Source organism: Amblyomma mixtum, chromosome 7 (assembly GCF_055824585.1).
Source record: "Amblyomma mixtum isolate Tamu chromosome 7, ASM5582458v1, whole genome shotgun sequence".
Classification (NCBI taxonomy): domain Eukaryota; kingdom Metazoa; phylum Arthropoda; class Arachnida; order Ixodida; family Ixodidae; genus Amblyomma; species Amblyomma mixtum.
The window spans coordinates 115643613-115671453 of NC_143018.1; the positions used below are offsets into that span (position 1 = coordinate 115643613).

Sequence of the window (27841 nt, forward strand, 5' to 3'; positions counted from 1 at the left end):
AAAGCATCCATGGAGAACAAGGCCCAGGGCCGAAGCAATTTCAACACTTGGTCGCTGCTGGACACTTTCCTGCCAGCAAATGCATATCATTTTAATATCAACCAAACCGGTGAACGTTGAATTTCCCGATTGTTTTCTTTGTTGTGTGTGCATGTGCGTTAGATGCAGTAAAGAATAACGCAGCGACTGAAAAGCGTTTTTTTTTATTCTCACACTTCTCATTTCCATTTACAGCTCACACCTGCCGCCGCTCATCCCTTGTGATGTGCGCTAATTTTTCCCATCATTGCAGATCCCATCCGAGTTCTGTTTTAGGCAAGTTCATTCACAAAAATGAAATCTAACATTTCTACAGCTTTAGAAGATTTAAAGGTAGCACTAAAATTAACCTTAAATTGCGTAAAATAATAAAGGCACCCGTTTCTGTAATTGAAAAGAAAGTAAAAAAATTCTTCAGAAATCCTACTTAAGAAATAGTTCGCACAGCTAAGAGAGTGCTTGTAAACATCTGGGTCTCGAAAATTGCTTATGGGATATTTCTTTTAGATGTGAAGTTTTTTTACAAGATACTATTTAGAAGTTTTCTAGCTCTTTCTGTGTTTCGTTGGGAGTTGTGCTCCGACGTAAAATTTCATTCTGTGCCGCATCTAAAGACCACGCTGTGTCCTGAACTGCATTCCCCTATTCGAAGGCATTTGGAGCCGTGTCCAAGCAGTTTACCGCGCTAGCCGGAACCGTGCTCCCTTAATCGATCATTACTACGTCGAGTGGCTGCCGCAGCTCTGTGGCATTGGAAAAAATACCGCTTCATGGCCGTACTTCCGGAAGCATTTCTTGTACTTTTGTCGGCATCCAACCCTCAACATTAAGGGTGATCTTTTCAGGAAAGTTTCGAAGTTTAAGGTCGAGGTCCATGTTAGCGTGCGGTGGGATTAGCCTTCCAAATACTTTGGCGGCAATTGCTACAACTTATCGAGATTTTGACGTTAATTAGAAATTCTACAGTTCCCACAACTTTTATTAAAAATTTATCATCTGGTAGAGCTTCGTCGTCATGCGCACAATCCCGATAATAGCAAGCTGCTGCTGTCACCACCTCCATTCCAGGTCAGCAACGAAGAAATTTTAGAAGGCGGGAAGCCTCTGTTATGCCACGCGGGGTGGCCGCCTGAGTAAAAAGGTCTTGAAATAAAAGTTTGTAGAACTCCTGTCTTGAGGGAATCGACAGCATACTTTTGCAAGTTGAAATCTAACCAGCATGAGAGGTAATGCTCTACATCACATCACAAAGCACCTAAACATTCCACGCCGCCCCTTGCACAAGTAATCGCTGGGAACTGGCGTTGATCCTAGCAGCGACTGAAGAGCCGCAAAGGGCGTGATAAGGTCCGCCCTCTTAAATATATCCCATTCCCGGTTACTGAAACTATCACCTCAACCTCCACCGCCCTTTGCTTCGCATGACACGCCACATTAAAGCCCTCTCTATCTACGTCAGCCGTATCACCCACTACGTCCTAACTATTCACGATCATTGCGTCACCCGAACTGAGCCATGAAGAAGCGCTGGTCTGGCATCTCCACATCGTGTGAAGCCATGGCTGCTTCCTGCGCGCTGGCCTCGTTCTGTTGCCACGGTCCCGTTAAAGATGACGATGCCGGGGCTGTCGGACATTTCCCGTAAAGACAGTACAGTTTTGTAGATGGAGTCGTCTTCCAAGACTTCGAATACAGAAGGAAAACAGAGCCAAGTTTACCTATGGGAATCATGTCCAGAAGGTATGAAACCTCGCAAAATTTATTTGAAGCAACTATTACGAGTGATTCCAACAAAAACGCAGCCAGAAACATAGAGGCGGACCAGTAACAAAAAATAGAGGCGACGCCAATCCCGTGCCAATAAGTCAAGAGCCTATCGCTTTCGCTTTCTGCAGCCATTGGTCATTTCCTTCTTCGCCACGTGGTGGCAGCCAAGTAATCTGGAAGCGCTTGCCTCGGATTCCTGGTAATGGACAATCAGTGGGTAGAGGAAAAGTGGATGATCGCAATATCGGGTCGAAACATGCACATACTTGTATGTCCAAACCCGCGTCAGCAACTCGTAGTTTTTGCCCTCTCAGAAGCGCCTTCCGTCGCTATTCAGGGTACTACAAGGCTGGGTAAGCAACTATATCCTTACTGCGTCCGTGTGCTTTGAGATGTATGAGCATCTCCAAGCAACGCAGATGGTTTAAGTTAACCCGGAGCCTTGCATTATAAGGTTTCCCTTATAAGCCATGTGTTGCCTCGTGACGTTAAACTCAGTAATTTTCAATTAACGGCTTAATTGGTGATGAAAAAATTGGAGGCGACACTTTAGCTCCGCCTAAGCATTGTGTAATGTCCTTATATGCGGAATTGGTCTTTCTCTACTTTGTTTATAGATACCTGGGAGTCCTCATATCACTCCTGGTGCAGTGATGCAGCTATTAAGCGACGCACAACAGACCTGAGAGTGCAGATGCCGCCATCTGTGGGGCTTGTGAGACCCAGGTTGCTCTTCCCGAGCAACCTCCAGCGGCCAGTAATTAATTTAACTTTAGCGACCCGCGCTGCCGGCAGTGGTTGGTTGGCCTCAAGTAGAATGGCACATACCCACTACGGGGGAGTGGCCAAGACACAGGCTGTGAACTGTTAAAATGATTAGGAGTTTTAGAGGAAAAGGAGTATTAATAGGGTATAGGCTGACAGATTGGACGACGCAACGAAAGGGGTCCTGTTAGCTGGGAGATCGAAGATGGGACGACGGCTTTATGTGCAGTTGTGCCATTTTCATGTGGAGAAGAAGAAGAAGCACTGGAGAGTGCCCTGGGCATACTGGATCGCCAAGTCTTGCTGCTTAGGACTTCACTTTGCGATCAATCACTAAAATGGTGTCAGAGTGATCCCTGTGGTGCTGCTCCTAACTGTAGACGATGCCATTAAACTGAAAAGCTCTCGGATCATTTAGGAGCAGCTGATAGTTGCGATCTACTTTCATATAGAAATTTCCGAATAAAGACCGTCCGGCAGGAGGGCTTTTGTTATTTAGATTGTCGGGGGGGGGGGGGGACTTCCTCTGGTGCATCTCTTTCGCCTCATTGCCTGTTAAGCCGTTTATTCCTAAATATCTTGCCTGCACTAAAGGTATCATCCGCCCTGTTGAGCCTTTAGCAACACCCAAAAAATGCTTGAGGATTTCGAACTTGCCGGCGTTCGCATTCTGTCCGTTTACCACTGTAGCAGTGAGGCTGGTGGTTCTCGTGAGCCCACAGATTTAATAACTGCGACTTTTGCCGGGTTACCTTCCCCACGAAAACTCAAGGCGTGGGCTATAATCTATCGCGTAGACCCTCTACAACTATGACCATTGCCCTATAGAAACTCAAAAACCCCATTTTTAAAAATTGTATGAAATCTTCGGTAAAACACCCTGAGTTGTCATGTTCTATTCACTTTGGATGCTTGGAAATGGGATGGCTCTACAAAAATGGTTTCATTTGAGCCAGACTTAGAGGAAGAGAATTAGAAACGAGAAAGACCGAATTGGTGGCGGCTTTTGTGTGAAACAAAAAAACAAAGTGGGTAACCGATCAATGATTCATAGTTCTGATTCATGACACAGCACATCGCAGTTAAACGCTTCGGTGCGAAATTCGTGATGGCTCGACCTTTCTCCCCTGCTTCTTCAGATCGACAGAGCTCCCTGCTGAATGTACTAAACCAGGAACAAAAATGTGGGATGTTGCTGAAGAAGATGGTGAGATTGACGTAAAAACAGAAAAAAGATTTCGCGGTGGGTAACACCTTGTCAGGGCTTAGGACGAGGGGCCATAAAAGATCAACGGGACAAAATGAAAGATAAACATGTTTATAAAAGTTAAACAGAACGACAAGGAATTCAGTGGAGAATGCATGGAATTCCTCTGTCCTTGCCCAGGGGGAGTGTATCTTTGAAATGGAATGCTGTGTGATCAGCATGCGGACGGTGGATAACGTCGATAAATCTATTCTAATAAAGTAAAGTAAGTAAAGTAACAACTAGAAATAAATTATTCCTGGAAGCTTCCGATGCTTGTGCGTCCATAGGTGAGCGAACAGCAAGCCCACATTTCTCTTCGCGTTGTGTATGAGGAGGCAGGGAGAGCGAGCGGCAAGACGGAGGCAACCTTGGATTTCCTACAACCACAACCCAAGCAGCACATGACATTGGTCCAATGTAGGATCTGAGTTGGCAAACGACAGCCCTGTGAAGGCCCCGCGTTGCCTCTGTTCTCCCAGCCTTGGCTCAGCCATTTTTAGAAGTTGGCAGTATTGGACCAGTATCTCAGACGTTCTCCCAGCCTTGGCTCAGCCATTTTTAGAAGTTGGCAGTATTGGACGAGTTTCTCAGACGTTTTCCCCGCCTTGGCTCAGCCATTTTTAGAAGTTGGTAGTATTGGACCAATTTCTCGGACGTTTCACCCGCCTTGGCTCAGCCATTTTTAGAAGTTGGCAGTATTGGACCAATTTCTCGAATGTTTCCCCTGCATTGACTTTGCCATATTTAGAAGCTGGCCAATTCCTGCAATAGGCAACGCAACTTTGAAGTGCCGACTGCTATGGAGCATCATGCAGTTGCTATTGTGACTTCTTAGTTTTCTCAATTGCGGCGATAGGCGCGATATATATATATATATATAGCTCGCACATTGTTAATTATTTATAAGCATATATAGTTCGGGGCGCAGATAATGATATCTTCGTAAAAACCCGCATAACCTCCTGTGAGATTTTTTAAATCTCAGTTTTTTAAACTAAAATATGCAAAGTTGCATGCATGCATGCGATTATTTCTCCCTTTAAGGTGTGGTCTTCGTTCTGTGTAAATGTAAAAAGTCCAGTCGTGCAATGAAAGAATGCGAGTCGGAGAAACATATATGCAGCACCGATTTTCAGGCCTGAATTTCAAAAACTATGAATAGCATTTTATAAAAATAACTTCTCGACTCTAACGTTAAATCCGCTGTACCTTGATGTGCTTGGGCGTCGCAGTTAATGCGGTATACCTGCATAACAGCACCAAAACATATATGCATGGCGCAACGTGTCGAGCACTCCATTAAAGCAGGAATGGGTAAACAGTAACGTGCGTTTGCTCCATGATAGGACAGCGCTGACCATGCGCTTATATAAGAGATACATATAGCTTAAGAAAAAAACGTTACATCGTCTGCGGGAACTCGAATTGGAAGAATGCGAAGGCACTGCGCCTCCACGGTACTCGTTCTCTCCCTTTGCCTCGTATGCAGCCCATATGAGTTATATGTGTCAGTATATGTGTCTCATATGAACACATATAGGCTTCATACGAGTTCATATGTGCCTCGTTTGACTCATATGGGCACCATATGAGCCATATGTGTCGACAAATGCGCCTCGTATCAGCACATATACTTCATACGAGTTCATGTGTGTCACAAATTAATGTGTCTCGTATGAACGCGTATAGGCTGCGTACGAGCTCATACGCGTCACAAATGTCACAGATGAACACATCTGCTGCATATATAGTAGTTCACGCGCTACGGAAAGGTGACTTGTATGGACTTATTACATATGTGGCATACCTTAACTGACACGCGACACTCGTGCGTACACAAGAGCTCCGATATGCACCGTATCAGCTTACATCAATCTCGTGCGAAACACATAGCCGCTGATGAGTGCCTCTTATAGAGTGGGCCTTGCTGTTTGAAACACGCGGAAAAGAAGGGATGATCAAGCGATTAACAAGTGCCCAACCAACGCATAAAAAAAACTCTTGGCCTGTTTCAAATATTTTTCTCCTTGATTCTCTGCTTGTGCCCTCCTGTTGCAAACCGGGCCTATCCGAACAGTATGACGTTAGGCGTTTCCAATGTGCTTGGACAAACGTTCAGCCAGAAGGCAAATGTTGCCTTCTGGGCTTAGTTGAGCTAATAACGCCAGGTATTTTCATGCAAGAGCTCCGACTGTAGTTAACAATATGTGCGCAATGAGAGTACTACGATCAATGGTGCAGGCGCTGTGAAAATTAAAATACATACAAATATCAGATCTTTCAGTGCTTATCACAGAGCACATCAAGATCCACAATATCAGTGGAAGTGCAATCGGCTGTAGTTCAGCTCCTTATACCTTAAAAATAAACATTTGTCCTCGCACCTAACCGTTGAATTCTATAGTAGTGGGAAGCATAGCATAAGTCTTGTCATCGAAATGTAAAGCAGTTTTCGCCATGCCGGCTTTTTTTTTTTTTTTTTTTCCATGAAAGAAAAAAAAAGCCGGCAGTGGTGTGGTGGGTAGTGTAGTGAGCTGATAATCTCTAGGTCAGTGGTTCGAATCCGGGACGACGCGTAGTTTTTTTTCGCGTCCGATTTTTTTTTTACTTTCTTTAGTTTACTAACTTCAATGGATGCTATTTTATTGTTAATTGCCTTATAATTCCACCCCAGCCCTTCCCTTTCCTTTCCCAATAATTGTAAACCAGACACATATGACACATATATACGAGATTTTTCGATAGGGACGTATTAATCGCTATCGGTTAATCGTCTTCATATTGATTACGGTTATAGATTTCAATTACGCGTCTTCAGCGCGCACTTCGCTTCTGCGTCGCGTGGTTGCTTCGGACGGTAGCAAGAGTTGGGGGGTGCGTACATCGACTGATGTTTCGGAGTGCGATCGTTTCCTGCCGCCTTGATCCAAGCTTGAAGACGTAGATGCGACCGGCCGTTGTGAAATACCGAGATCTTGCAAGATCTCACGGTATTCTTTTTCAACGATACGGTACTTGCGTTGCTTTGCATTCATGGCGAAATGCAGAAGCTTTGCGGTGAAAGACGAGGACCGCAACAGCCGCACAAAGGGACAGCAGACCGGCAGTACGACCAACACCTCCACACCACAAAAGAAAAACAAGCGCGAGCACTCGCGGTACAGTGGTTGCTGGAATTCCAGCCACTGTACTCGCGGCATGACTCGCGGGCAGGGTTGCCGTTGGGAACATTTTAAAAGGAGCCAAAACTTGAGCTTAAAGTAGTCAAAAGTAGCCATGCCATTCCATCTTTGTTTTGCTCATTAATGAATTGAAATGTAAAAAAATTGATAAAAATTATTCTTGGCGGTGTTGTCAACACTAAGCTTCAAAGAAATTTTCCGAAACTAAACGTGTATTTATCCACCGCTTTACGCATAAACGTAGGCATCCGCTCTTGCTCCCACGTGCGTTCCAAGCCAATCCCAATCCATAGCTTGTGGTCATTTCGTTTGGACGTTTGGCAGTGGCAGCGCGCGCTTGTGAATTTTTATTTCTTCAAGCTTTTTCAAGTTTGGTGGCGGCACGCGTGAGTCACCGAGGGGAACCAGAAGGCACTGCTTGCGTAAGTATACATTCTGTCCTTTTTTCCCTTTCATGTTAGTTGTCAGCTAATATTTACTTGTGAACTTGTCAAGAGTGAGGACAATGAGCACGCCTCGTGTGTCTCCCCTTTAGCTAACTTGTCTGTAGGCCTCTGTCAGCAGTTGTCTTTTGATTAACTCAGCGGCGCATTGCAAGGTGTAACTGCGTGTAAGGGTTGGGGTAATATGAAGTAACACACACGTACACGAAGGGAAGCGCTTCTAAATGTCGCGTGTGTATGTGTGTTCCTTCATCAGGGTGAACGCACTATCCCGGCAAATCTTGTTGGCGCATTGCTTCTGAGAGGATTTGTTTCTCACGGCACATCGTACATTTATGTACGTGTATAGATATTATGATCATGATCGCAATGACAGTTGTCACGTGGTTACGGCGCTCGGCTGCTGACTCGAAATACGCGGGTTCGATCCCGGCTGCGGCGGTCGAATTTCGATGGAAACGAAATTCTGGAGGCCCGTGTACTGTGCGCGATATCGGTGCACTCTAAAGAACCCCAGGTGGTCGAAATTTCCGGAGCCGTTCTCTGCGGCGCCCCCCATGACCAACCAGTTGCCACGTGCGATGCAGTTGAGTGTTTTTCATCGCCAATTTTTGCTTTTGTGAGGCTAATCGCTTGGTTCAGGCATGCATGTCAGACGTCATAGAGTCGCAGCCTGCATGCCTTGTGCTTGATTGACAAATGCTTCCATGGCAGTGTTGACATTGTTGCGTTGCGAGTCTCCGTGCGATGAGAGAAATGTGACAAGAACAGGATGAATGAACACAATTCTTCTGTACTCCCAGAAGTAATGCTGCTCCTGCCAGTGATCGGTTACAGAAAAAAATTGAGAGTACTTTTTATTTATGTGTGTCCCTTCCCGCTACTGAGAGCCGTGTATTACAAAATCTAGATCAGTGTGACTCTACATATAGCGAGTGCTAGTTTCGAGCTCGCTAATTGAACGCGCTTGTTTTCTCTCTTCCTCATTTGGTCAATCTTGCGTTTTACTGGTTTCTTTTTTCATCACTATGCTCCTGGTAGACTGCACTCAGTTTGATGTTCAATGCAGTGAAGTTGCACGCCACTATTGCTGACTGTTATTTGGTTCACATGACAGCAGGCACAGAAATATTGTTTAAATAAGTCCCAAATTGCAGGCGCTCGTGACACTTGTAACTCTCAACTCATGAAAGTTCAGAAGTGCGTTGCGAAGTAGAACGAGATGGTTGTAAGAGTACCTGTCAGTTGTCATGGTAGTGTGAAGTTTTCGGCACCCAAACAGGCAAGTGCCAGTAGAGTATGGCACAGACAGTGTCTGGTAAAAATCCTTGTTTCCCCATTAATCTTTTGTCGTGTTTCCTCTGTGCAGCATGTCAAAACCATTCGCTGTGGTGAAGTTTCCTCTTGAGGACGACTGCCTTGCAGTCATTCCTGTCAGATGGCTCACAGAGACAAAAGAAGAGTGCTACTGGCCTGTGGCCAGGAGCTCGGAGGTGACGCGGCTCGCAAAAGCTGAGGCCGAGCCAGCTCTCGGAGGGGAGTGGATGCGTTGCCCGGTGGTCGTCGTTACCACTCGCCATAAGTAATCTTATTGCAGACATATTGATGGTAGCTTCATCAGCGATTGTAAAGGTCTCTTTGCTAGATTCTGTGAGTCTGCACCTCTGCATGGCTAAATTACGACTAAGAAGTCATGTTGATAGCCACCGCTTAGCCAGCTGTCAAAAAGAGGAGCAGAATGAACTGTTAGCTATTGCACTTGTAAGCTGATGAACTACTTCTGAAACTCATTAGTGCCTTGTTTTTGAAGACCTGTAGTTCCCAGAATTAGTGCTGCACTCAGTATGCTTAATAATATTTAGTACAGAAAGGTTTAGTATGGTAATTTTTTTTTTTGCATTATGAAACATTTTTTGGCACACAAAAAGCACAGACAAGGAAAGAGCACACAATACAAGTGCCAGACATCAATTGATGCTTTGCGTTGTGTGCTCTTTCCTCATCCATGTTTGTTGTGCACTGAGACAGTGTTTCATAATGCAAATTCAGAACCAACTCATCCAGCTGTTCACATTTAGTTCAGTTTGAATTGTAAGCCTGTCGCAGTGGCTGAGTGGTCCATGCTGCTGAGCTGAGGGCCCAGGTTACATCCTGTCTGTGGTGAAATGGAGCAGTGCAGAATGCGCTTGTGATTCAAATAAGCTGAGAACATCAGGAGGCAGATAAGAGTTCTTGATTGAAAACGTGAGAAGACGAGCCCAGCATGTGGTTGCGGCCAAAAGATTGACACATATAACTGAAGAACGGAGGCATAAAGAGGGTAGAAAAGTGCCCGATGTAGAAGAAATGAATTCCAGAAGAGGGGAAATACGGGCTGGTTGGTACATGTTTTACGAATTGGAAAAACAGCGCAATCAAAGACGAGACACAAGAGAAGGACAAAACACCAGCGCTGCTTATTTGGGGGACTCGCACCCTCAGATGGTCACGGCAAGCGAGTCTGCCGCATTCTGCGATCCGAGACCTGGAGGCAAGCCAGGTTCTACACCGAGTGCCTGAGCTTCGCGTGCAGAAGCGAGGTATCTACACAACAGCGCTGGTGTTTTGTCCTTCTCTTGTGTCTCGTCTTTGATTGCGCTGTTTTTCCAATTCGTAAAACATGTACCTACCAGCCCGTATTTGCCCTCTTCTTGTACAATGCTCGAGGGCCCTTGAAATCTCGCTAAAGAGTTCCACACTGCTTTGACTCGATAGACTGTATACTCAATGGCCATTAAAACTGCCTTTGTAGCAGCGCTCAGCGTGAGGTGATAGACTATCAGTTTGAGAGCCTTCGAAATGCCTGTCTGACAGGGATGTAAGATGCCTGTGTCATTGCCACACTGTACCTTGGCCTTATATATGCTGTTTGCTACCTGGAAATTACAAATGCCAGAAAGCAAGCATATTTAAACTACGTGCATAATGGCGTGACTTGCAGTGTGACCTGGTTGTCCTGAAATGTGCCAAATAATTGGTTGGAATACAAAACACAGTAAACTGCGATATAAAATGAGCTGGAGCATTTCCTTGTCTATCCTAACAATCGGGCTGCTCTAAGATGTTCATCCTGAACTACCAGCACGATACACTCACAGTATTTTTCTGTGTGTGTGTAGTGCGGTGTCAATGAATCCCAGCAATCTGAGAAATGTTGCTTTATTTCATATGAAGTAGAATTTTCATGTAGATTGGTCAAGAGTTTGGTTTTTGATTTGTAATTTTTCATTTTCATTTATTGGTTTTGTTTGGCCAGTACAGAGACTGCAAACAAGGGAGAGCAAGCTAAAGGCGCCTAGTAGCGCCTGAATGAGGCCTGCCCGCCCCATGTAAAAACAAAAAAAAAACAAAACAAAGTGGCACTTGGCAATGGTACAAAATTTCCATAAGTAACAGAAACTAGAAAAGCAGCGGATATATTGACAACGAAACTGAGATCAGTCATGCATAGAGCTAAGCACAACAAAACTAAGAGCAAAACATAACAAAGACAAAAACTGATTAGGTAAAAACACACCACAACTAGCTATAACAAAAATATTCATGAACAGTTTTCCTAAATCTGACCTCGGACATATTTTGTAGTGACAATTCTGTTAAGTATGGATAGGTGTTTAATGTATGAGGAATTATGTGAGTTAGTTTTTGGAACCCATAGTTTGTACGAGATTTTGGTGTATGGTATTGAGGGTGCCTAAGACTGTATGCTGTTTGGGCAATTAAATATGTGCTCTCGAAAGTCTGCCAGTTTCCTTTCATAAGGTTTCTGATATAAACAGCAAGCTTCTTGTGGTAAGCGGCCGTGATGGTTAGCATTCTATGGTTGAGGAAGGAAGGACCCGTGCTCTCACTGTAATGTAAGTTATCAATCGCTCGTACAGCTCTTTTTTGTAAAGTAAGTACTTTCACAAGATTGGTTGAGGTAGTCGTTCCCCAGATCAACAAACAATATTGTACATGTGAAAAGACTAGAGAGAAATAAATTTGTAGTTTGAATTTTCGACGCAGTATTGTGCGAAATTTATTTAGGATACCAACAGAGCGAGCCATTTTAGTGCAAACGTAGTTTACACGATCTGTCCAGAGTAAATGTTCTTCAAAAATGACTCCAAGGAACGTTGTAGAGCTGACACGAGTTATAGGAGCTTGCTCGAAGTGAATTTGGAAGTTGTTCGGAACTTCCTTATTTTTGGCTCTAAACAGTATGTACTTTGTTTTCCTGACATTAAGTTCTAACCTATTTGATTTTAACCAAACAGACAATTGGGATAACCAACTATTGGAGGCTGCTTGCAAAATATTACTATCTTGCCCTGAAAAAAATACGTTAGTATCGTCTGCATAGATTATAATGTCTGCTGGATGAAGGTTGATGATATCATTAATATATAATAAGAACAACGTTGGTCCTAGAACGGAGCCCTGTGGCACACCAGACACAATCTGACCGATCCCAGATGAAATACCGTTAATGATAGTTGTTTGAGATCGGTTGTCAAGGTAGCTAGCAAATAAGGTTAAAGGAACGCCGCATATTCCATAACACTGCATTTTTTCAAGCAATATCTTATGGTTAACCGAGTCAAACGCTTTCCTCATATCAAGGAATATGCCAACTGTTAGCAGTTTATTTTCTATGTTTTCAATTAGCTTTTCTTTGATTTCCAGTAAGGCGGCCTCAGTTGTTTTGTTTTTTTGAAATCCTTACTGTTGCTTGGAGATGACATGGTTTTTGTCGAGATATTGAGAATGTTTGCAGGATCCTACAAGAGCGCCGAAAAAAAGGTGCGGCGCTACGAGTTCACTTCAGCCCTAGAAAGCTCCGCAGTTTCTGGTAATTGAAATTCTCATATTTCTTTATTGCTGAGAAATTATTTTGCATACTCAACAAGACGTTCATGTGCAATTATTTTTTAGGAAATGAGGGCCACAATGATGTTGTACAGCTGCCGTCACCACGTAAGACATGAATTCTCATTTGTTAAGCCGCCGCGGTGGCTCAGTGGTTACGGCGCTCGGCTGCTGTCCCGAAAGACGCGGGTTCGATCCCGGCCAAGGCGGTCGAATTTTGATGGAGGCGAAATTCTAGAGGCCCATGTGCTGTGCGATGTCAGTGCACGTTGAAGAACTCCAGGTGGTCGAAATTTCCGGAGCCCTTCACTACGCGTCCCTCATAGCCTGAGTCGCCTTTGGATGTTAACCGCCTTAAAACTAAAACACCATTTCTCATTTCTATTTAATGTAAGGTCGACATTGTGTTAGTTTTGATTGGGGATTTATGGTAGTATGCTTGCAAAATCTGGGAAAAAAACTCCACCGTAGCTAATTGCACTTGCAGAGAAATAGAACGTGCTCAGACTTGGCATCAGCTTTTTACATTTGCTATGCTCTCAGATCAGCAGTGAATCTGCCAGTAACCATTTCGTGGCAAACTCTCTTACCCACGTTAACAGTACTGCGAACAGGTTTCTATTCACATGACATATATTCCACTCTCTGTTTTTGGTTTCGCCATGACAGTTTCTTTTGTGTCCTTAAATGTACCGTATTTTCCAGTGTATAAGACGCACCCGCCATATATGCAGGCTGTAATTGAAAAAGTTGGTATATAAGACGCACCCTTATATAAGACGCACCCCAGTTTACCCAGTTGGGCTAGTGAGGATCAATTAAACACGCTTGCGCGACCATCACGAAATTCACCGTACTTGTGAGAAATTCTTAAGCAATGCTAAGTGGTCGAAAAAGGCAACACTCACGCCATTCCTGCCCACGTTTTAGAAAAAAGAAAGAAAAACGAAAAAACTCTCCCATATGTCCATAAGAACATTTTATTTCTACTTAAAACCTTGGAAGTCTTCACCTTCGGATGCGCTATCAAAAAGTTCGCCCATTTCTGGTGGCAACGCGACTGAAATATTCTCTTCGCACTACGTACATGGAGCAAACAAAGTGGCAAAGGGTGGTTGAAAAAAGAACGCCGGCTTGTCCTGGCTTGTCTTGACAATGGCGAGAAGCGTGATTGTCGTCATCTTTTGGCATTTCACATTACTTTTGCTTGGGGCCTCCGAAACGGTGGTGTGTTTGTGATCCCGGAAGTCGTCATCCCCATCGTTTCATGATAAAGTTCACCTAAAAAAAGTTTCGCACGGTGGTCCCCGTATTGAAGTATTAACCGTGTTACAACCGCATCATTGGTAGTGATATTTTTTCGGTAAAAAAAGCTTGAAAATTAACCTGAGTAATTTCTGAACTCTCTAAAACAAAACGAAAAATTCGCATATAAGACACACCCTTGTATAGGACGCACCAGCAAGATTTTTGAAAAAAAGCCGCGTGTTATACACCGGAAAATACGGTACCAATGCACCATGCTGGTGCATGAGAAATGTAATTATTGAAGTACTATAGACACATATTTAAAAAATTGAAAACTGATTTTTCAGGAAAGAAAGTGGTGCAGTAATTCTCTCGCATTTCGGTGGACATTCTTAAAAGCAGGGATAAAGGAGGGAGTGTGAGAAGAAAGGAAGAAAGAGGTGCCGTAGCGCCCTGGGATAATTTCAGCCGACTGGGGATCTTTAACATGTACTGACATTGCACAGCACACGGGCGCCTTTTGCATTTCGCCTCCATCGAAACGCGCCGCCGCAGTCGGATCACAACGTTCTTTTATGTGTCATAGGTATCTGCATGATGTGACATTGTTTGTGACGTCAACTACTTGTCATGGAGGTGTCGGCTTTAGTGGGTTTTGAATTATGAAGTCTTTGTACAGCCTGTGATTGAAACCAAATTAAAATATCTTTTCGCCCAAAGGAAGTGTTACTATTGCCTGGGGGGCATCTCTATATAACCAGGAATTTGTTTCTGAACTTCGTAATTTTGTGTCTATTGTGTTTTAAAAAGATCACCAGTATGCAAAACAGCCTGGCCATGCAACTGTTTGGTCCCTTCTCCAAAAATATCCTGAAGTAGCATTTCTGCATTCAATTAGGATAGAAATGTGACATTGTGGTTGTACACAGTAGTGTGTTCTGTACTTCCTGGATTGCCATCAATGAGGCATGTTCATCTTCAGCCCCACTGAATCACGCTGGGGAGAGCGTGAACGAAAACAGTGCGCCACCCAGCAAGCTGGAGGGGTCGACAGCTGGGACTGTTGATGGTGAGATTTTCACTTTGTTTACTTTTGTGCAAAAAGAGAAATGCAAGCCAAACATGGGGACACAGTGAGAGGACAGGACAAATGCTGCTTGTCCCGTCTTTTCACTGTGTTACTTTCTTTTAATTACACTCCTATTTTGTCTAGTATCAAGTGACACAACAAAATATAGAAGCTAGATCTGCTTTGCCTTAAAGAAAAACAGAGCAAATTTTAAATTTCTCATTGTACCTGCTGCTGCCGAGCAGCAGTCAACAGGCCCAGAAAGACCTAGAGAATATACTTATTCAGGAAGATATTTGCACGGAGTTCTCCTCAGTGGCTCTTGAAACGGTGCTAGGAGCACATTTCTAGTTTCAAACTATGTGCTTTGAAAGGGGTCACTCTGAAAATCATCACATGTATTTCTCAAAAACCATTGTATTGAACTGAAGTGGTACTGGAATTTACAACCTAGTACTTCCATTGCTTTCTCCTCTTGTGATTCATAGTGGAGTGGTTGTTGTGTGCCCTTCCCAAGAGCTGTATGTTGTGCTTTTGTTGGGTTCTTTTGGATCCTGGCATTTCTGTTGCCTCTCTCGGCCTACATCACCACCAGGAAGCCACTCCTACGAATTGCACTCTACACAGTAGTCCCATGTTCTGTGCATTTGTTTCCTTACCAGCATAATTTGGTCGCGGTTGGTCAGCAAGGCCCATATTGTAATTTTTCATTGTCTTTCAATGTATTTTAAAAGTTTACTGGTTGGAAGTCAATGCAGTGCCTTGGATGCAGCGAAATGTGCTGAAAAAAAAATTAATTGCGCTATCACAAAGCTCCCATAAAGGGTGCTGAAGGAGATAAGCAGCCAATAATAGTGGCATGCTCTGAAGGAGGACCTCTTGCTTAGGAAAGAACTGAACAGCCTAACTGCCTTGTGGAGCACATCAGCTGGCTCCTAGTCTTGTCTTGCCTGCAGCAAAATGGATGCGTGGTAAGAGATAAATGTGACCTTGTTTTATGTCTCAACGGTTTGGCACCTCCTGTGCCTAGCAAGAAACATTTGCTCCACCTCTTTGTTGCATTTCGCCTGTCAGCTAAGGGCTATAATTCCATAAGGGCTATCTTTGTTGCAGTTTTAATGCATTGATCCCTGCCAGCACTTGCAGTTAGAACAGATGTCTACCTCCAGCATTTTGGCCAATGTGGGTTTTGCCGTGAGCAATACTTTCCAAATGGTGCAATGCTATATTAAGGGCACAGGCCTGCTCTGCTTTCTCGCTTCTATTAGCACATGCTTCTCATGACACTGGAAGAATCCATTTGCGACTAACTGCTGCCATCTCTGCCATGGTGCAATAGCAGTGGAAATGCCCATGAAGCAATGTAAAAATTGGCGAAGCTCATAGACTGAGAAGTCCTTTACACAACAAGGCTGCAGGTTCTGTGCTAGCTATCACACATAGAGCAGCTCCATTTCACCTAGGTGACATGCATGGTGCATGGTGCATGGTGACATTTATGGCATTCAAATTAGGCTAGCAAGGAATAGAACATGAATTAGAAGTGTCCTGGAGGATAAAAACTGGTGGAAGTTTAGGAGCATAGTACAGAGTGTGTTGCTGCCTACTGTTAGCCTCATACTGTTCTTTATTGTACCTCAGTGCGCAAATGATATTATTGCGTCCAGGTTAACCCTGCTCTCACTGAAATTGTTTATTGCTTCAGTTTCAGCTACCCTGCTGAAGCTGATGTGCCTGGTGCTGGAGGTCCGACAGCAGCAGCGCGACTTAATGCAGCGGTTGCAAAGGCTGGAGGATCACGTGCTGCTGCTGCGGTCGGACCGGCAGCTGGAGCAGAGGACTCGGCCAGTGTCCCCCTCGCCACCGCCTCCCACCCTTGCACTGCCCGCATTCTCCCCCGAGGAGTTGGACACTGTGGAAGCTGCCGTCCAGGACGACAGCGTGGCTGCTGGACTGGTGATTTAATGTTTCTGATAATTCGTGTCTAGAAAAAATGAATGCCTACTAACGAATTGCATGCATAATGTAATTCCGAGGTTTGTGAAGAAATCTTGAGCTCCAAGAGTATTTGCATGCCGTGCTCTGTGAATAACATGCTCTTCATAGATATAATTCCTACTGTTGTGCTGGAGTGTGCTGTCACAGTGTGTTTTGTTAATATAAATGTCTCGTTCATGAAAGTTGCTTGCTGATATACACACTAGCTGTTTCAGTGAACATTTTCAGGAATTCCTAAGAATAGGGAGTTCAAAATAGAAGAAATATTTGCAGGTACACACGCACAGTTATGCAGTAAATTATGTCCACCACTGCTGAGAGATCGTTCCTCCAAAAAAAAAAAAAATGTTTTCCCATATCGAACTTGCGCTTCTTTAGGAATTTTTGAGAGTGTTCACTGGAACGCCCTGTCGATTCCTTGTGTGGTGAGATTTACTGTTGGAAGCAAAAGTGGTACGCAATGCCCAGCCGGTAGCAGAGCTTGCAAAAACTGCATCACGTGTCGGGACAGCTGTTAGGGGACTCTCTTTATCTGCTCTTTGGCTCCTATCAATTTGTTGGGCTCAGTAGCAGTGCTGAACATGTGGCGCTCGCAATATTGCTTACGGCAAGTGCCAGTTGTCACATCATGTTTCAGCCACGCAATGCAAAGAAAATGCCACCTGCGAGACTGCTGTCGCATCAGAGCGTTTAGGCGAGAAGGAGCGCTAAACAGCAAACCAAGCTACTGATGCTGGTTATGTGCGAAGCATTGCACCTGTCACATCTTGTAGTAGCTTGGTATTTGGCGGTGCAGTCACAGGCTTTTTTGGGGCAGTTGCTCTCAGATGGTGTCACTCAATGTCATTCGATGTAGTTTTCCAGAGCTCTGCCGGTGGCCGGTCGTTGCATAACAGACTTGGTTCCAACAAATTTTTTTTCTCAGTCAAATATTTCTGTGATTACATTATTGTTTTACATCGATCAACAGCAAAAAAAAAATCCCCTATGCTTTTGTTGCCTGTGGCTGCCTTTCTTCATATGTGTCTCATAACGAGCCCCTCATTTTCCTTACATTTGTCATTTATTGTTGTGCTGTTTTAATTTAGTTCAGCAGTGGACTTTGTAGCTAACATTAAGGATGTTGTAAGGTCTGTTTTACAGGAAGCTGAGCTTTCGGTTAATATACTGTTGCATGAACTGCTGTGAACACAGCTGGAAGTTGGTCCTCTCTCAGCGCGTCTTTAATTTCGGCTAGGTTTCCCAAATAATGGGGCAGCTTTAACCCACCTCTTCCCTGTCTTTTGCTCACATTATGCACATTTCATTACTTAATCTGCTGCCAAAAACAAGCAACATCGTTTAATTAAATGTGGTTGCTAAGCACGCAGCTTTACTCAGGTGCTTGGGGATTTAAATAAGCGCCCTTTGTATAGCATTAATTAGACTGCTCAATTTCAGGGTAGTGAGCCCCGCCATGGTGGCTCAGTGGTTAGGGCACTCGACTGCTGAACCCAAAGACTCAGGTTCAAACCCAGCCGTGATGGCCAGTTTTCCATGGAGGCGAAAAGCAAGGCGCCCGTGTGCAGTGTGATGTCAGTGGCGCATGTTAAAGACCCCACGTGGTCGAAACTTCCGGAGCCCTCCACTATGGTGTCCCTCATCATAGCCTGAGTCACTTTGGAACTTTTTAAGTTCTACAAACCAAATCAATTTTAGTGTAACGGCTGTGCAGAGAAAACACATCCAGCACATAGATATCTGCAAAAAGCATTATAGTTATAATATAATAATGTCCAAGATGCAAAGCATAATGGGTAGGAGTTGGCCAGCTTTGCTTAATCGCTAAAGTTTCCCTGCTCTTAGTAAACTGGGAAAAAAAAGAATGTCCATATTGGTGGTGGTGCTTTCTGCTGGTAGCAACTAGTCAAGCTATTGTATCATACAGAAATTATGCATTATGATTGTAGGTACTCGCATGGGCTGTTGACAGGTAGTCACACAATTGTCTTAGCTATTCGATTCTGCTAAACTAAATGAAATTATAATTGATGTTTGTGCCTAATAGCTTGTGCACCTGTGGTGTTTCTTTTCAGCGAAAGCAGCTGGTCCGCCTGGGGGGCAAGGGCCTGAGGGAGGTGGGCTCCAACATAATGACCGCCATCATGGGGGTGGCTGTACAGAGGATGTACAGCCTCCATGGCCGCAAGGGCAAGTGGTCATTTATTGCCCTGAAGTTATGCAAGGTGGCAACAGGTATGTTGTTGCAGTAGCTTTTAACTGAATTTTAAAAGATGAGTGGAAGAACATGCACCAGGTTCTGCTGCGCTTTGTTTTCTTTTCTTCTTTTCAGTTGATACTTTACCAGTTTTCTTTTTCATTACAGGTGAATATTTTGTTACTGTTTTTATGGGGGTAGTCATCTGCAGTTTTCTTCCATGTGCATCTGAAGATATATGAGTCAGCAGATGCCTTTCAAAGAAAGCCCTCCCATCAGTCACATCCATCTCTTGTCATGGATCGTAGTCGTGCCTTGTATCTGCCAGCCATTTGTGCTCCCATATGTTAGTAGTGCAAAGTGGTCGACCGTGATGTCGCAGCAGCTTTATACAGTTGGTTAGAAGAGCTTTCAGGTGGATTTTCTCCTCAAGTTGTATTTTGATACTGTAGTCCTTTCATTTTGGCACGCACTTTGAGTTAACATGTACTTGTGGCCTTTTCTGTTTTCTCTGTTGCTGAAATAATCTTGATTTCTGTTAACGAGCAAACTTTTTCTGCTGGCCTAAAATGAACACTTATCTTATGCAGATGCCATCTGTGAGAAGACGGGGGCGGATGTGGTGGAAGCGCAGGGGTTTATTAGGAAGTGGTTGCCAGGTTCGGTGGACCGTGGCGGCGGACGCAAAAGGCGTTTTGCCGAAGCGTTTCTGCCAAGTACCGCTGCCGGCCTGGCAACCACTGCGAGCCCCTGTGCTTCAGCCCCCAGCACAGTGCCCTCCCTTCCCCAAGCGGCCCCCACCTCCCAGAAATCATCCTCCCGCGCGGCCCTGGCTCCCTCCCAAGGTCCCGCCTCCTGCGCGGCCCTCGCTGCCTCGCAGGGCTCGCGCAACCGCGCGTCCCCAGCCACGGTGCCTAATTATTTAATAAATTGTTTCTCAGTTCGATTCTTTCGTTGCCTCATTTTGTTGTGCATGTGTACAGAAGAGATGATTGCAGCTTTGCAATGCCAAAACCCATGGCTTTCCCAATGCGAACATTAACTGGAATGTGAATATTCGCTGAACTGGAAATGCAATGGCATAAACTTCGGGCAAGCGTTAGCAGAAAGGCTGAACAGTGGCCTAATTGTGGTATGTCAAGCCGGTGTTGGTAGAGCGGCTGAAAGTGGGTACAATAGTGGCATGAATGTCGGTTCAGTGTTGGTAGAGCGGCTGAACAGTGGTCTGATAGTGGCATGAATGTCGGTTCAGTGTTGGTAGAGTGGCTGAAAGTGGGTACAATAGCGGCGTGAATGTCGGTTCAGTGTTGGTAGAGCGGCTGAACAGTGGTCTGATAGTGGCATGAATGTCGGTTCAGTGTTGGTAGAGTGGCTGAAAGTGGGTACAATAGCGGCGTGAATGTCGGTTCAGTGTTGGTAGAGCGGCTGAACAGTGGTCTGAGAGTGGCATGAATGTCGGTTCAGTGTTGGTAGAGCGGCTGAACAGTGGTCTGATAGTGGCATGAATGTCGGTTCAGTGTTGGTCCGAACATCAGGCCAAGGTTGGAAAAAGTAACTTTTTGCCCCAATGCCGACGTCGGTACGACTTTCGAGCCGGTTTTGACCAGCATTATGCCAGCGTCGGTCCATTGTTGGTGTGCTGCTTGGGAACCACCCCTTTGTCCTCCCTATGGCTACGCGTACTGTCCTGTTTTTTTTTCTTTTTAGCTGCGCCTCATTCGGTGGCGTTATTAGCTGGCTAGGCCCACTGGGCAATACTTACTTATTTCTGCTCCCGCATGAACTCTTGTTCTTATATCGTAATAACAATCCAGCTTAGTTGCTTTTTTTGCGCTTTTCCTGCTTTGACACGCCCCACGAGCTGTGTGAAACTGCCGGATAATCTGTATTTGCTTTTTTCGGGTTCTGCCCTTTTTGTGGGCGTACTTCACAGAATGGTACCCTTACTTCCGATGCTTTGTTCACTCTTCGACTGGGCTGCCTAAAAAAACCTGCTTGCGATAGTTTGCATGTTTTTTTCTTTACTGCACGCGGCAAGCCTGCGGCTATAGGATCGGTTTTCTTCACAGTTTTCCGCAACAACAGGTTGTCAGCTGCCATGTATAAAATTTGAAAATTGGAGTGGACGCTGGAGCTCCGCCTCAAGGGTATGACATCATAGCGGAATGGGTTAATTCTCATATACGCAGAATTGGTCTCTCTGTACTTTACGTTCATAGATCACTGGGAGTCCTCGTACCCCTCCTACAGCACTGGTGCAGCGGTTAATTGACGCGCCACTGCCCTGCGATGACAGGTGCTCCCCCGTGGCCCTTGTGCAGTAGTTCATGTTGCTCTTTCCGAACGAACATTTATTAATTTAACTGCCACCTGCCACGGTGGGCAGTTTGCTCGCTATTCGGTGGGCAGGTTGTGACGACGCTGCAAGGTCACGTGACCAAGTTGGCCCCCTTGCCTCCTCGAAAGCTCTCTTGGGACCACCTGCCAGAGTTATGCCAGTGATTTTTCGCTCACAGCGCTGACGTTGACAAAGCCCACACCGGAATTTCTGGACAACGGGGCCTATAACGCCACCGCCGCAATGCATGATAACACACAAAATTCAGCGTATACATTTTAAAGCAGACACAAAGAATGAAAGTAAAGGAATCAATTACAGGGAAACAGTGAATTCATTCCTCATAATTTGCTATCTCCAACACTTCTCGAAATTCGGATTCGAACAACTTCGAAACGCACGTTAAACAACTATTTCGAAGTGAAAACCCCTTAGTGTGATCAATATGTTGCGTGTTTATTTCCTGTTTTTTGTATTGTATTATGTGCAGCTTCCTATACTCTTGAAGGCGTTCCTCGAATTCGTTTATTGTTTTTCTCCTAGTTCTTTGTATTACTGTATGATTTATGTTTTCCTGTTCATTAATTTTTGCTTTAGTCTTTTGTGTCTGCTTTAAAACGCATACTGTGTATTTACTCTGTTATCATGCATTAACAAGTAGCACAAAGAGCGAGCAGTTTTGCTGCAATTCGTAAAGAGTTGCAGATAGCAATTTAGGAAGAATGAATGCACTGTTTCCCCTTAATTAGTACCTACGTTAGGCCTACTAGGTTGTTATCAAGTGCAAACGGGATATCTTAGCGTTTCCAAGATAACACATGGATATCAGAGAAAGTGAAATGAAATTGCTGACAAGTTTGTTACTAACGCACTAAAATAATGCTTAACAAGCAGCTTTTCTGAATCAGAGTTGTCAGCGTGAGGATTGTATGCCGCAACGGTATAAAATAAAAAATTAGCTGCGACTGCTGAACCTGGTTACAGAGCGAAAGCTATGGCGTATGATGCAACTATAAGTGGCTTGGCGTCTGTAACGTTGAGTGCGTTCCGGTCACTGTATGGACAGCGCACCCACCCTGACACCCTGGCAGGACGCAGTTAATCGTTGATCGCCAGAGATTGCTCACCCAATGAACGCTGCGGCCTTATGCAGCACAACGTTGTCAACGCGTCAGTGCCACAACGCTGTCAGCGCTAACGCATGCAGCCATCTTCTCTGTCTCTCATCATTCCACACACCTATAGTGCGATTGAGGCATCCACTGACCATGTGAGCTAGTTTTCTTTTTTTTATTCGAGAAGTCTGCCATGAGGCATAAATCAGTGAGCTAGTTATGCGCACTTCATATTTTAAAATCATCGCAGTGTAAGAAGGAAGGAAGGGAAACTTTATTTTACTCTAGTGCTTTTTTCTTTGGATTTAGGGCATCTTCAAAGACGTTCTCTCCTTGGTTGTACCCCCAGGAGTCTTCTTCGTCGATGTTGTCCACCTCTAATCAATGGTCGGTGGTTGCCTTAAGTTCAGGGCTCCGCAGGCCACTGCCGCCCGTTGACCTCGCTGCACCAGACCTTGTTGGCCTCCACAGCGGTCGGTGAACAGCAGTTTCCCAGTACTCCGCAGTAGGGTTCTGTATTTTGGGAGCCAAGTCTATGTTTTTTTGCTGGCCCGTGTGATATCATATAGAGTGGGTTTTTCGTCGCACCAGGCACATTGGTCCGCGTATATCGTAGGGTGCATTTTGTTTAGTACATATAGGTAAACTTTTTCAACGCTAGCGTAGCCGCTGCCAACGCGTGCAGTACACATTTGTCACTGCCGCCACGTAGCTTAAAGCAGGAATGAGATGTCCACTGTTCCTTTCCTTTCCCCTTTCGCCTTTCCTTTGCTTTCGACGCTCAAGGTCATTTGAAGGGGAAATTTCCATGGCCAGTGATTGAAGCACGACGTCCCGTGGTGAAGCTTTCGCTTCAAAAACACTGTTAGATATCAAAAAATTTTCATTTTTCAATTTTTTTGCCATGATAGAAAATGTGCGGTATATATGGTTTCCAGCTCACAGTACAGTATAATTAATACATTGCTGTATGAATGAAATATGCAAGAACATAATCTATATTTGAAAAGTAAGAAAGTAATTTAAGATCAGATTGTTATTTTTCCTTTTCAAATCAAATGTATTTCACATGCATACATGATGAAAGCAGCACAGAGAAAAATTTGAAAGTTTTCAGATTGTCGGGGGTCTGCGCTCCTTTATAATTTGCATATACAATAATGAGAACACTGGATTGCCAACAACAAACGTAAGTGTCATTATACAATAATAAACAGTGTGATAAGAGGACAAATATAATTCTTACAAAGGCCCAAGTATGAAGTGAGAAACCAAAAACCAAGTGAGTTTAAGAAGCACGGTAGTAAATTGTACAGTAGTTGAATTCAATCACTTGTGCGTGGGTATGGTATGAACCAGGTTCCATTATCACGAGTAGTGCATTTTTTATGGTTTTGGTCAGGTGGAGAGGTGCTCGCAAATGATTCATCGCTTCTGTTGCGTAAGGTACCGTCGCGAGAGTGATTCATTAAAATATTAAATTTACACTACAAACGTGAAGTTTCTTAGAAAGGAATTCAATATGTGCATCGTAGGCAGAGCAGCTCAACTCGCAGTCCGCAGCTCAGAGGCCGAATTGCGGCCTTTTTCTCCAGTTGAGAAAATTTAGCAGTTTGACTCTCTACCATTAAGCCACACTGGATTACAGTATTTTAGATGTGAGAAGAAGAGGGAGTTGCGCATTTGTAGCACAAAGGAAGTGGGCAGAGCAAACCGTACTTTTGCTGTGGCACCAGCGACACCTGCAAGTTTGCCACAAAGCTTGTCAAAATGTTTATTCTAGGTTAAGTGTTCTTCGAAAATGACACAGTCATTTAACCGATAACGTAAAAACCATAGCTGAGTTTCCAATAACTATAAGGTCAGTAATAATAGCCCTGGAATTTTTAGGCTGGAACAGAAGTTTTTGTTTTGCTAGCATTAATGGTTAGCGATTTTGCTCGTTATCATGTATTTGGATTTATTAACGCTGAATTTCCGCGAGCTCACAAATTCACTACGGCAGAAGACGCAAATGGTGGGGTAATGCCATCGGCGCCGATATTGTTGCCAGGGCAGCAATAATTTTTTATGCCGTTGACGTAAACAATAAGCAATAGCGACCCAAGAATGCTCCACTGAGGTACCGAGGCCCCCTTGTTCCTGATAAGATTCGATGCATGGTTTTCTCTTACAATCATTTGGTACCGGTGGTCCCAATAGCTCTATATAAGTCTTAACGATAGTTAACCCAATCAAAGGATTTAGAAGAGCTCATGACCAAACCTCATCTTAAAGCTTCTGCTCATATGCGTCAGAAAAAGCTCTTTTTGACGTCTGAGTGCGATTTCCTTTGGGCAAGCTTTTGTACAACAAATTGTTTGTGGAAGGGTGGTGATACCTCTCACACAACGAATTCATTTTAGCTTTGTTTTGTTTCTCAATGCATTTTAAAAGACCGGAAATATCAATATAGGCCTGCAATTTGATAGTAGGTTATTCTATCGACTATCAAAATTGGTGCCTGCTTTTGTATTTTATATCGCTTTCGAATTGTGCCACTTGAAAATGTGTGACTGAATGCATGATGTAGCGCTAGAGAAATTATAACTACGATATGCTTAGCAGAGCGAATTTCTACGTCCCCTAATTGGTAGTTCTACTGTTCCGAAAATATATACCCTGAGCACTGACAGGATCTGTGATTATATGGTGGTGAATAGTAGCAAGATGATGAGAGATTCGACCATAAGCGGAATTCGATAAAATGACGCCGATATTGATGTACCATTTAATGTATGCATTGAGGCTGCGGCTAATTTGTATGCAGTCTCCGTAGCTCATTTAGACCACCAGAAATTTCGTTCTGTTTCATCATGTGCGGATTAAATAGGTTGTGCATATCATTATTTTTAGCCTTTTTACGAATACGAGCTAGATTTTTTCGGAAAGTTTTGAATTTGTGGATGTCATTTGGCTCTCTTGTTAGCAAAAATTTCCAATATATTGTCTTTTTAGTTGTGCTCTTTGTGATCCAAAATTTCCTGGCTTTTCTTTTGCGGGCTTTCGTCTTACACTAAAAATATTGGACATACGAATAAAAAGAGTTATACATAATAAAAACAAGTAAATTAGAACTCTACGCCAAATCTGGAAGTCTTTTCTTATAATGCGGAGCAGTCAATCAATGGTCAGTAATGAAGCTTCTGAGCTTAATGGCTATTTTCTTCTCCATGTGTGTTGTGTTTACAAAATTTTATATTACAGTTCATAAGCACATCCACACGATGAGGAAAATCATCAGGTCCTATGAGATGGTGAGCAGATGAGGTAAGTGACATAAATATTGGCTGCCTTTGGATGCGAGCTGAACACAACAAACTTAGTTTTGCTTGAATTGATAGGAAAATGATCTCGATTTACAGCCAGCGTAGAGAAAATTGTTGTTCTGAAAAATTTCTTAGAAAACTGAACATTATTAAACATACACGGCATCGGTTACACCTCCTAATTGCCTGTAGGAAGATTCAGCACACTGACAGGCCGCTACTACCTAATTTTCTACACTTTTTAAAAATATGCAGTCTGCAACAAAAAGCAGTTTAATGCAGAAACAAAAGTAATCATTCCAGTTTCAGTGCTCGCAGTGGCATATTGGTTAACGTGCTCATTTAAGCCTCCGAATTTCAGTGGTGCTAATTTTGTTGCTGAATGACACTTATTTTTCTGGCTTGAATAATCTGAGAATTGATCCTGTGTATTGCATAGCTCTGAACTTTACAGATGTACCTCTCCTCTACTAGCAGCCAGAGCCGCCCAGTAACCATGGGGCATTCTATATGACACAGGACCGTCCTGTTTAATACAGGCCCATTCTGTTCAATAGATGCATACGGAAACCTGTTTGAATGTTATAACGGATTTATCAATAGGCCACTTCTGAGCCTTCAGGGTAAATAGTAAATATGATATGAATGTTTATTTCTATCAAAGCCTCCAGCGTACATACAGGAAAAAGTATCCGCTCATACAAGACGCTTAGCAGCGACGAAAATGTCCAAATGAAAAAAGCCTACACCTAATGCGACATGAATGGAAGAAGAAAATGTAGTTTTAACAGGGAAAGAAATAGTTTTATGACCGCTGTAAGAAAATCAGTATGCCTAGTTTCTGCGAATCCACAGAAAACAACGGCAGCGAGAAGAGTTTTGTAGAAATAATAAATCTCTCGATAAGCAGATTCCGCAATCATTTATAGTGGCTAAGGCTTTCTGCGCCGTCTCTGTGGTCCGGAAAAAAAGCATCTTGACAGGCTTCTATTGCCATTCTCGTGTCCAACATTTCGGTGTTGTTAGCGAAGAGAACCCGGGTGGGTCCGTTGGACTTCACCGACGGCCACTGTTCGCCACTTTTCAGACTGGGTATGGTCCTGTAAAGAAGAGAATCACAATAATACAACCAGCGCTCATTTAAAAAAGCCGTCTCAAGGACAGTCTGTCATGCCAGCCCACTTAGTCAGCACTATGCTAGGCGAGGATATGGACAAGACCGCATATTGAGAGAAATAACGCTGTTCCCAGCGCCATTGAAATAAGAAACTCGAAGGCACCCTATTTAGCCAGCCGACATTAGGCAGTTCACATATCGATGCAACGTACCGAGCGGTCTGCGGAATGCACGGTCAGTGATGCGATCTAACTCCTTGGCTAGAAGGCAGCAACATTCTCGATTTTCTTAAGGAACGAAAATTTTTGTTGAATGTGTTGTTTCGCGCTTGTTAGAATGGCTTAGCCACCGTTCAGCATGCCAGCTCAACACCACGCAGAAGGTTCACTGGGCTCCATTTAAATCCGCCTGGTACCCACTTCGGTATCTTGTGAGTGGCGCACTTAGCTGGAACTGCAAAATCGGCGTGCATGACATTGTAGAACGCGCGAAGAAATTTTTCCCTAGTTATTAACGGACGTCTGAGTGCATAAAAATTCACACTTTTTTGGTGCTAATGAGGACGCGGTATCTTAAGATGTGCTTGTGCAAAGAGCAGATTGTGCAATCAGAAGTTTGCCTTCCTGTTATCGACGGCCAGCAAGGACGCTTGTAATGACAAAAGGTAAATGAAGAACAGGGAGCAAATGGCTAATTTTCTTCTTGAGGGTGCAAGGAACACAATTTCAAGCTGGTCAGTAGTTAGGATGTATATAGTTTGAGCCTGTGGTTTTAGAGTCTATCGAATGTAAGTACTATAAGAGCACTGTTGCAGTGATTTTGCGATAATAAATAAAAGCAGTTTCCACAGCACTGATTGATTTTGTTGATTTTCTTTAGATTTTTAGGCCGCTCAAAACGCAGAATCATCCGAGTGATAAATTAGCTTTCTGTATGATCCCATTCCTCAGGCAAGAAACAAGCGCCTCTGGAAGGGTTCACATATAGAAGAGGCGCGTGTAGGATTATGCAGTGCAAACGTTGCACATCATAGTCTCGACATAGATGTGAACAGTTGTTGCAATAATGAAGCGTTGTGAGCCACAAACATGTAAAGTGCAAATTCATTGAGATGGT

General features: G+C 43.9%; 2 protein-coding genes across 2 annotated transcripts in view; one reads left to right on the forward strand and one right to left on the reverse strand.

Moving 5' to 3' along the window:
• Positions 1–9894: 9894 nt before the first annotated feature.
• On the forward strand, positions 9895–22681 carry LOC149337282 (uncharacterized). The gene is made up of 7 exons (XM_089554373.1): positions 9895–12318; positions 12402–12443; positions 14566–14652; positions 16358–16608; positions 18726–18885; positions 19438–19580; positions 22610–22681. The coding sequence occupies exons 1-7, from the start codon at positions 12210–12212 to the stop codon at positions 22679–22681; spliced, it is 864 nt and encodes a 287-aa protein (XP_089410499.1). The 5' UTR covers positions 9895–12209.
• A 3846-nt stretch (positions 22682–26527) lies between these two features.
• Positions 26528–27841, reverse strand: part of LOC149337283 (uncharacterized) — a 62364-nt gene continuing 61050 nt past the window's right edge. The window contains exon 9 of the mRNA XM_089554374.1: positions 26528–26708. Coding sequence (XP_089410500.1) covers positions 26528–26708 — 181 coding nt within the window. The remainder of the gene's footprint in view (positions 26709–27841) is intronic.